This window comes from Nannospalax galili, unplaced genomic scaffold, assembly GCF_000622305.1.
Source record: "Nannospalax galili isolate Female #2095 unplaced genomic scaffold, S.galili_v1.0 scaffold192, whole genome shotgun sequence".
In the NCBI taxonomy this organism is placed as follows: Eukaryota; Metazoa; Chordata; class Mammalia; order Rodentia; family Spalacidae; genus Nannospalax; species Nannospalax galili.
The window spans coordinates 1,965,139-1,976,092 of NW_008331810.1; the positions used below are offsets into that span (position 1 = coordinate 1,965,139).

The 10,954-nt window shown below is 47.4% G+C and overlaps 1 protein-coding gene across 1 annotated transcript in view; it reads left to right on the forward strand.

Annotated features, from left to right (window-relative positions):
• Positions 1-514: 514 nt before the first annotated feature.
• Pcp4 (Purkinje cell protein 4) overlaps positions 515-10,954 on the forward strand; it is a 62,979-nt gene continuing 52,539 nt past the window's right edge. The window contains exon 1 of the mRNA XM_008826923.3: positions 515-624. Within this exon, the coding sequence (XP_008825145.1) occupies positions 616-624 (9 nt within the window). The 5' untranslated portion in view covers positions 515-615. The remainder of the gene's footprint in view (positions 625-10,954) is intronic.

A 10,954-nucleotide genomic window follows, 5' to 3' on the forward strand; every position in this document is an offset into this window, starting at 1 on the left:
TAGTTTTATGACCTCCACCCACACCTACTCCCACATAAACACACACGCACACATTAGAAGCCAGGATCCACATATGAGGGAGAACATGCAACATTTGTCTTTCTGAGTCCGAGTTACCTCACTTAATATAATTCTGTAGTCTGTCCATTTCCCTGCAAATGTCATGATTTCTTTTTCCTTTATGGCTGAATAAAATCTCACCGTGAATGGGTACTGAACTTTCATTATCCATTCATCTGTTGATGGGCGTCCTCGACGCTGATCCCATTTCTTTGCTATTGCAACTAGAACAGCCAGGGCCGTGGATGCTCAGGAATCTTTCTGGGAGGATGTGGGGTCCTTAGGGTGGATATCCAGGCGTGGTAAAGCGCAGCGACTCCGGAACTGGAGCAGAGACCTGCCGCAGAACCGCGTTTCTCCACTGGGTGGCCCCTTGCACTCTGGTTTATCTGCAGGCGTTCAGACAGGTGAATGCATCCCATTGGCTGGCGGGAGGCATGATGCCACCCCACAGCTCTTTTTAAGAGAGAAGCCAGGACCCGGAGCAGCCACCCCTGAGCAGTGAGGTCTGTGCTGAGCTGCGGACCCAGACCCGGCTGCTGGAGTCAGGCCAACATGAGTGAGGTGAGTTGCACTTGGGCGTGAGCAGAAGGGTCTGTATCCACGGGGGTCTCAGAAAACAAGCAGGGTTCCCAGCCCGGCTGAGGACTGCCTGGATCCTGTCCTTATTTGCTTTAGGACAGATGCTCCCCACAGCGGGTTTGAATGGCAGTGCAAAAATTGGCTAAGTTTGTAACTTTTGAAAGGCTAGGAAGAGAAAGAATTGATTTCTGACCTGTGACTTTGGGGAGCGCTTTGGGTTTTGGACCTCCGAAGAAAAAGGCCGGTTGGTTGAGTCTTTGAGGGTTGGTGTTTCCAGGGAGTGTGCCTTCAAATGTGTTTCTTGGGAACACCACCCCAAGTGTTAACCTGCAGTGCTGGCCACCCCTAAAGCAAGCCTCAGGAGGCAGGTGGAAGACCCGGGTGGCTGCTCTTCCAGAAACATTGCCAGTAGAGTGGCCTTGCTGTTCATCAGTTGGTCACAGCATTTGGACAGACGGGCAGAGTCCTGGCCTGAGGAGTTTCATGGTCTCTAGTTCCGAGACAGGAGACAGGGGGAGGTGTTGGCAGGAGAGGATGCTCATCTCCAACCCCAAGTCCCTCCTCTGAGCATGTGTGTACAGAATAGGCTTTGCTGGGCAAACTGATAGCTTGTATATGTTTTTACAAGACTGTATCTTTCATAGGAAGACAGGATTATACAATGCAATTCTCATTCAACTTGAAACGGAGCCAAGTCCGCTTTCATTTCCTCTTGGTTGGCACTTAATTACTTTGAGAGATCTGTTATCTTCCTTGTCTGTTATTTAAAAAAAAAATGTTTGACAGATGGTTGATCTTTTCTTGGAAGTCTAGAGTAAAATTAACAACTTCAGGAATAAAATGCCTCCTCACTGCGTTTCTCTCGCTGATGGGCGACTTTGGATGCAAACAACAGGCAGACGGGCAAGACAAGCTCAACACTGAGGAACAAGGCCTGGCTTGGAGCCAAGAGCTCAGGGAGGAGGAGGGTGGATCTGGGGTGGGAGATGGGAGTCTCCAGGCAACCCCGGAAGCAGCAGCAGACAGTTGCCTCCAGCAAGTGCTGAGAGCCGTGCCAAGCACTCCCACACACGTGTCCCCTTCTGTGAGCCTCCCAATACTCTGGGCAATGGTGACAGATGAGGAAACGGAGGCTCAGAGAAACAAACTAATTCAAGGTCACTGGTGACCAACTGGAAGAACCAGACTCAGACTGCAATGCTGTAGTGGTTGATAACCAGGTGCCTGTTGGTGTCCAAGTGCATGTGGGGTTCTCTGAAGAGTGGGGCCAGGGAGGAGGTGTGTGTGGGGGGGAAAGGACAAGGCTCCTTTTCCTCCGTGCTTGGGAGAGGGGCTTTCTTCTGGGCTCCAAAGACTTCAGAAACACTGGGCTTGTGGTCAGCTCACCTTCCCTGCACCAAGAAGGGATGGTTGAGTGGACAGTTTTTCCCCAAACACAAGCAGTTTCCTATCAAGGAGGGATGGCGAGACCAGCATAGCCTGTGGCGACAATGGCTCTGCCACTCATCCCCTGCTGAGGCCCAGCAAGGTCCTCCTGAGTCGAGCACTCGGTTCTGCAGGATCCCTTGACTGTGTGAGCCTCCGAGGAGGAGCTCATGTTCCTGAGGTGAACCCCACAATTGGGATCACATTTTTGCTGAACCTGTAATTAGGGCAGATCTGTACTTCCTGAGCCTAGCTCTCCACGAGGCAGCAACACAGCCTTAGTGTTAGCTCCTTCAACATGGACCAATGTCCTGGAGACTCAGATCCTGCTTCCCTGCCGCAGTCCTTCCAGCCCCTGTGTCCATCTCCCCTTCACATTCACAGCCCTCCTCCTCCTGGTGTCCATCCAACTGCTGCCCATTTACTAAGCCTCTAGGCAAGTGTTACTTGGAAGGAAGGAATTTTTTCTTTGACTAAAACTTAAATCTGCTTAAAACAATTAATAAAGGGGACCAGAAACTCCCTGCAGGGGAGGGTGCTGGGCCCCAAAGAATTTCCTTAGTTGGATGAACTAAATGTAGCTTCCAGCTTTAACAACTCCCAGGCAGGAGTGGACAGCACATGATCATTAATGTGCCTTCACCGCTAGTCGCCAAAGATTGCCCAAGACTTCATGACTTCCCTCTGACCTCAGGTTTATTTGAGTCTGGAGTGCCAAATTGCACACCCCTCCCCCAATTCAGTCCTTAGGGTTCAGGGCGGCTTCCAGGCAGCTTCGGAGGCTCCCAGGGCTCACTAGCCAGTCCCTTGAGCCAACACAAAGCTGGGCGGGGCAGAAAGGACCCCAAAGGCCAACCCCCACCTCAAGTCAGTTCTGTACCTCTGAGTCATTTGGCCTTGAAGGAGGGAGCAGAGCTGCATGCTGATCTTGAAACTGCTTTAACACTGGCAAAGTACCACTACATGGTCTTGACACCCCAGAACCTCATTTTTAGGTAGGGGGAGGTAGATGACATGTTATTAAAAAGGGCAGCTCAAATATAGCAAGGATGTAAAGTCCAAATTTAGGGCAATGTGAGAATGGAGGTGGTTTGTGGGGGGCCTCTGATTTACCCCTCTGATTTTTAGTATTAAAGTGTGTCCGATGTGTCAGCCTTGGAGGAACTTAGGAGATGAATTGGAAGACAGTATGGAAGGGATCCAATGCAGCCAGAAGCCTAGTGGCTGCACCTGAAATCCCACCCAGCAAGGCCCAAGTTTACCAAGAGCTGTGCATTACAAGGAAGAGGCTCCTTTTGGTAAAAATGAATCCCAGGAGCGACCACAGTCAATCCCAGAGTCTCATCTGGGTGTCTGCTTTACAGTGGTTTTTCAAAAGAGTGAACTCGCCTAGGAGAGCCGTGAGCAAGATTTTAATGGAGAGTAGATTTAAAACACGACACTCCCCATGGCCCTGTTTGGAAACTGTGTGGGGAGACATTTCCGTTCCCATTCTATAATGTATCAGGCAACAGCTGTTAATTAGACATGATACCCTATGCCACCCCTAAGCCCTGTCCTGGGCTCCCTTTGGCTTGGGTGGGGTGGTGTGGTTCAGGTGGTTCAGGTCACGGCAGAGGGCCTTTGTTCCACATGGACACTCACTACAGTGGAAGAATTGTGCCTGTTGAACGCATGGTTGAAACAAGATCAAGGACATTCAAGGACATTTCTGCACACGTCCGTTTATGTATCCCGAGCACCAAAACAGACCCACTGCCTTCTACCCAGAAACTAATTTCAAACCAAAGAAGCAAGCTGTGTCTAACTGTCCTGGAGGATCCCAGCACTTACAACTTGGGGGTAGGGTATAGAAAATGCCTGGATTTTTAAAAATCGCAAGTAGAAGGTGCTCAAAAAATGTCATGCAACATTGGTTTGGGGACGTCACAAAGTTAGCTCTCATGGGAACTCTGCGGAGAGACAGATGACAAGGTGAAATAATTATTCCTGTAATTCTCTGCTTCTTACAAGCCACGACGAGCTGAAGCCCGTGCACTGTGTGGGGGACTGGATCCGCGAAGGAGCTGTGCAGTTAGGCCAGTGGTTAAGTATGGATTCAGAGAGTCACTGCACTAAATACGGGGTTTTCAACTCGCCACAGACGAGGCCAAAGGCAGCGTAGTTTCTTATGTGTTCTAACCTCACTGAGGGGCACACCAGGGGTGGAGCTGTGGAAAGATCTAGTGGGGTCCATTTCAAGAACTTTTATTATCTTGCATCAATTCTATAGAAGAATGGATTCCATGATGTCATTTTAGAGTGTGTAGCTAACATACATTGATCGTATTAAACCACACGATGGTAGACATTGTTCTCAGCTCTACCTGGGGATGTGAAGTCTAGCTGGACACTGCAGAAAACAGAGCACAATTAAGCATGACAGTGTGTTTGCTGGGCTGGTGATTACAATGGATTGCTATAAAATTTGTTTCCCGAGCCTGCATTCCATGAACTGGAGCTGAGGGTCAAGGGCCCCAGTTTTCCTCTTTTGCATTCTAAGAATGACAAAAAGCAAGGTGTATTATTGTTTCTTTCAGAGAGAAAAGCTGAATAAATGACTCGCTGTTGATTTTGTTAAAGGTTTAGTGGAGCAGTGTGATCAAGATGAACGATCTGGGCTGTGAGGCAAGTCCCTTGGGTCTCAGAGGGACACAGGCCCTGCCCTAGTTCCCAGTGTTGGGATTTCTTCCTCAGCGTGCCACGAGGGTGCTGTTGCTGGTGGAGCTCGTTTGTGATTTGTTTGTACGGTCTCCCTTCTCAGCTGGCAGGACACAGACAGCATTGCGAGCTGTGGGCCTGGGCTTTCTTATTAATTTCATATGATTTTCTAGAAGAGTTTCACACTGGGAAAAAGGAAGGGAGGCTGCAGTGGGCGGATTCATATTCTATTTGATGTCTTTCTAAACACAGCACCGGCAGTACGCTGCTAAAACCCTGTCAGGTACACGCTGTCCACTGAAGCACTCTTCCTCGTCTGCAGACCTGCTGGTGAGGAAAGGCTGGTCTCCAGGGTCCGCACCTGGTTTGTGTCCAGACACTAAATGAATTAATGGAACTCCTCCCAGTGTCAGCCCCTGTGACAGATGCTCCATGCCCTGCTCTCTAAGCACTTCTCTTTGATGGAGGGATGCGTTTGGAGAGGACAGAGCCTGCCTTTTGATCTTTACTCCTGATTTGAAACCTGGGCTTGCCATTCAAATCTTTTTAGGTGGGAAATGGGGGTGTGGGCACACATGCAAAATACACACTCTCATGGAAGTGGGCAGAGAAGGAGAAAAGTGGGAAGACTCCCAAGAGGAAGGACTCCTGACATTTAGGAAAATGTCAGGGAAAGTGCTAGAGCCGAGGAAGGGGATCGGCGATGGTACACTGTTTCTGTGTTGTCCCCACTCAGACGGCTCAATTCAGAGGCCTTTGATGGAATTTAAACAGAAAGGACATAGACAGAGAGGCAGAGCCCGGGGCTGCCTTGAGACTGTCTTGCCTTACTGAAACAGAAGTGGTTTGTGGTCGCAGGAGAAGGAGAGTGTAAGCAGGTCTTCAGCAGGGCTTCTGGTGGGTTGAGTTGTGAATATAGCATATTGTTGGAGGTAGAATATGGCTAGACATACGGAGAGCAAGTTGTGATGTAAATATTTTAATCAGCAGTTAAAATCAACCATCAGTAATTATCCTGTTGTTAAAGTAATTAAGACAAGTACTTTAATGAAAACATTTGACTTTTATTGTTGTTAATATTTGTGTGTGTGTTCACGTGTGTGAGGACACGTGCACTCGTGTGTGTGTGTGTGTGTTCACGTGTGTGAGGGCACGTGCACTCTGGTGTGCAGGTGATGAAGACCAAGGACAGCCTCTGGTGTTGTTCTTCAGATTGTCCATCTGTTTTGAGACTGGCCTGGAGCTCAGCAAGTCCTCTAGGCTGGCTGGCCAGTGACCTCCAGGGATCTGCCGGTCTCCGCCTCCTGGAGCTGGGATTACAGCAGCCACCCCCATGCCTGGCTTTTTACATGGGATCTGAACTCAGGTCCTCATGCTTGTATACAAGCACTCTGCTGACGGAGCCACCTCCCCAGCCCCATGCTTGGCCACTTTAAGTATCGTAATTATGTTTGGGTATTTAAATATTTTAAATAGAATTGTATTAATTGCATTTTCCTGGGGATTTATGGAGCACACAGCCTGCAATAGACTCTCTGCCCTGTTGTCCTGTGTTACACTTTGGCTGGGCTTTTTCCAGTCTTTCAAATGAAGCGAGGTGTGAATCAGCAAGGGGTGGAAAGCATTTCCCGTTCAGTTGAGAACAGGTGCCTGTCAAGTACAGACCGGAGAAAGTTCCATTGGTCTTATTTTGTGCTATGAACAAAACCAGCCTGCCACACGCTTTGGTGGCCCAAACCCATAGATTCAGCATCCATCTTGGGCTGTTTTACATGACCAATTCAGCCTAAGTTACACACTCCAGGCATCCGTCTACCTGTTTATTGCTTTTGCCTCACAAGTAGTTCTAAACCTCTGCTTCGGGCTCTCATATGTGACCTGTCATTCCATTTCTGAGAAGGAACATGCCCAGATTTATGGCACTGCCAACGGAGGCATCAGTCACCTGCTAAACTCTGGTGTTTTGTGTTTTGCTCTTAACCTGCCACCTTCTAAATAAAAGGGAGACAAATTAGAATGATGAGGCAGCAGAGTGAGGGTCTGTGCACAGTGAGCCCCACTGCAGAGCATTGAGAGGAAGCCAGGGAGCAGTGCAGACTGCTCACACCACGTGAGGAGGCCATTTTCACAAAACGGAGGAGTGTGACTGGGCCTGGGGGAGCCCCTCTCTCTGCAGGGTTTCTGCCCTTGTTTGTAGAGAGCCTTGGGCTCGACAAGAGATGTTTACGGTCATACCCTACCTCTATCCTCCATCCAGTAACTGAGCTGGGATCCTGTTGACTTGAAGCTATGCTGCCTGTGGGCCATTTTCTTGATTCTGGCAACAGACTAATTGCCCCTAGAATTTCCTTTTCCTGTCTGCATTTGTATCCATACTTTTTTGATGCACAAGGAAACGCCTGGCACCATAAAAAGCCTAGTGTCCAGGCCTGGCCTCCACACTGCTAGGGGTGAGTGCTTATAGTACACAGTACCACAGACACCTGCCCACATGCATGATGGTCAAGAGTGCTGAGGCTTCCTTTAAAGGCTCTGGTCCATTTCCATATCTGAGAGTCCTAGATGGAAGCAGCCAATAAGTGAGAGCCTGAGTTTAGTACAAGGCAGCTTGTTTAGGACCGTGTCCGTGCCCCCCAGTCCCCTCTGTCTTTCCCTCCTTTCTCTGACTTTCCACGCTTAGCTGTCATTGTCCTAACAATGATCCTCTGATTTACTAAATGAGTGTTTGAATTGCTCAGCCTACTTACAGATCCCTGATAGGACCACGGAGTGATGTCCTCGGAGACCTTGACTATCCACACTTTGGAACAATGGCCTCCAAAGTTCTGTAGAGTTGAACCCTGTCAGCGCAAAAAAAATGTTCAACATGTATACACAATAAAGTTTGTTTCTTTTAAAATTATGTATACATGCTAAGGTGATATTCTGTTAAGGGAGGTTAAAAGGTACGCAAGAGCACAATTTAAAAGAACAAGGGAACTATTAGAGGAACCATGTTTTTAGCTGCCTTGCTGATTGTGATGGTTTTATTAATCCTAGCCAAAAATTCAAGATGCAGTCTGTACTTCTGAGAATCCTTAACAGGGAAAGATGGGCATCTATCCCTCAGGTACTCTTTGAGAACGGCACCTCTTTCTGAGTCTAGCTGGGTGGCTGTGGCTTTGAAATTTGCCTTGGGACTCAAGAAAGCATTTTAACGCTGGGAGGGTGGTTAGTATCTATTGCCTTCTCCTCGCTTGCCGTGGCAGCAGCAGAGCTGTTTTTTAATCTGTGCTTTTTATGCAGAAATCCTTTTTATAGTTTTCCTTTATTGAGAGTTTTATATCCGCTCCCCAAAACCATTTCCCTCTTCCAAATCCCCGGTATCTTTCCAAGCTCCCCTCCCAACTTTGAATCTTCTTTAAACAAACCCACTAAGTCCAGATACTGCTGCCCATACATGCATGGGTGTGTACCGGCCGCTGGAGCACGGGCAACCTATCATTGGGAATACCCTCAAAATAGTGTGTCTCCCTCCCCCATCAGCCGCCACCTGCCAACAGTACCTCAGTAAGGCGTGGAGCCAGGAGAGCACCTCCCCTATCTAGGGTGGATTTTGGCTGGCTTGCTTTTGTGCAGGTAGCCACAGCAGCTGTGGGTTCACGAGTGCAGTAGCTGTGTCATGTCCAGAGGACGGCATGTTGCAGCATTGTAAAGAAAAAAAATTATAAACCACTTTTTTCTTCTTTAAAATTTTTTATTGAATGTTTGTGACTTTTATCCACTATAATTTGATGGTATTTAGTCTGCTCTCCATCTGCACCTCCCCTATTGCCCTGCCCTATTTAATGTACTCTGCTATATATAAAATAAGGCCTGTAGAGTCTAATTTGTGTCCCCAAATGTCCTTCAGTGTGGAGCAACCCACATCCACTGGAGCCTGGTTAACCTACCAAGAGTCACATTTTTGAAAGAGACTGTCTCTCCCCATCTCAGCAGCCATCTGTTGCCTTAGGTTGGCTTGGGGTTTCTCACCTACTTCTTAATGTCTATGCTGGGATTTTGTCTGGTTGGAGATTCCGTGGGAGTTGTGCATGCTGTCACCATTGCTGTGAATTCATGTGAAAAACTGACCAGCTGTCTGGAAGACTGTTTCCTTGTGGTCATCCACCTCCTCTGGCTCCTACAGTCTGTCCACCCTCTTCCACCATGGTCCCTGAGCCCTGGGAGGCAGCAGTGTGATACAGGTGTCCTATCTAGGGATAAGCACGCTGCAGCCTCTTGTCCCGTGCACACTGGCCAGTTGTGGTGTATGTACTCACATTTTGCTGCGTCAGGAACTGTCTCTGCTGAGAGTTGAGAGATGTATTAAACTGTGGGTATAACAATAAATCATTATCGGCCAGCTAAATGCTATAACTATTTAGTAGAAAACGAGTATTGGGCTCTCCCGTATGGCCTGTGACCTGTCTAAGCCTGATATCAATATCAGGTATGGGCTCCATCCTATGAAGCAGACCTTAAATCCAGTTAGAAAGTGGTTGGTTACTCCCGTGGCATTCATGTCACTATTGCACTGGTGGGCAGATCTTGCCAGTCCAGTTGCTGTTGTAGTTCACAGGATTCACAGCTGGGTAAGGTTGATGATGATTTTTTTCCTTCCAGTAGCATGCATAGCACCATCCAGCACTATGAGCTAGCCAGTAGAGATGGGGCTCTGAAGTCAGCACCAGCTTGATTTCTCCTTGATTGTTCTACAGCTCATGGGTGTGGTGTCTTCAGCAATAGGGTCTTAGCATCAAGTTCTAGTGGGTACCCAAGAGCAGGGACAATGGTTTTAGGATCTATGGAACCCATGGTCAATAACTTCAAGAGAGGGAGTCCATAGGGCTTTATTTCATTAGTCTGTGGTATCTAGTCGGGGCAATGCCCCTGTTGTAAGGTAATTCCTTTTCATATCTTTTTATAATGTATATGTACATACTTTAAGAAGCTTCTATAGTGGTAGGTTTCCATATGGTTTTTATATGAGCCACGTTTAAGCACATAGTTTAGTAGTGTTCAGTATATTGGTGTTGTTGCAAAAAAAATCCAGAACACATTCTTTTTGTAAGACCCCAACTTTGTGACTATTAAGCAGCTCTCTATCTCCTCTTCCCCAGCCTCTGGAGGCCAATTTTACCTTCTGTCTTTGCTCATTTGACTACTTTAGATACCCCACGTAAGTGGAATCATCCTTCATGTGTGTTTCTGTGGTTGGGTGGTTTTACTTACCACAAAGTCTTCAAGGTTTAGCCATGCTGTGACATGTGAAAATTTAATAGGTAGTGTTAAAAACTGGCTAGCTCCTGTGGGAAGCCGTGTTTGGTTAAAGGGAGACTGTGCGACCTGAGTCCTCCTTGTGAAGCACGAGGCACCCGCTGTGGCACAGGGATGCTCTCAGGCCATGCTGGCATGAAGCAGGGATGAGAAAGCATCCAGGACAGGTTCAGCCTTGAGAGCCTCATGCTGCCTTGCCCACTGAGGCGAAGTGTCCTACCAATCCAGGTAGTAGCTGTTTATGAAACCTAAGTTTTAATGTGTGTTAGGGCATAAACAGATATGAAGAGAAAGTCTTAAGTTCTCTTCACTCTGTGTAGTTCTGACAATGAAGCACCTGACAGCCTCAGAGGTTATCAGTTGGTCTGTGTCAACAGTGTCCCCTGGAGTCGAGCTGTATACAACATGTGCAGCTGAACATGGTGGCCCTGCCTCTGCTGGGTTGTCGCCAATCTGCTTAAGAATTATTGACATAGAGGGAGATGACAGCCCCACTTAGAGGTCTAGGACTTGAAGGAGGTACTTTTAGTCATGCCGTTCAAAGCAGCCATTTAATTTATCTACTTCCATCTATTTATCTATCATCCATCTATCTGTTCTATAATCTATCTCTCTATTATATGTCACCTATATATGTATTATCTACCAACCATCTATCTATCTCTATTATCTATGTATCTATCCTATCTATCATCTATCTATCTATCTATCTATCTATCATCAGTCTGTCTATCATCTATCTATCTATCTATATCTATCTATCCTCTATCCTATCATCTATCTATCCTAGCTATCATCTATCTCTCCCATCTATCATCTATCTATCATCTATCCTATCATTTGTCATCTATCTATCATCTATCTATCTATCTATCTATCTATCTATCTA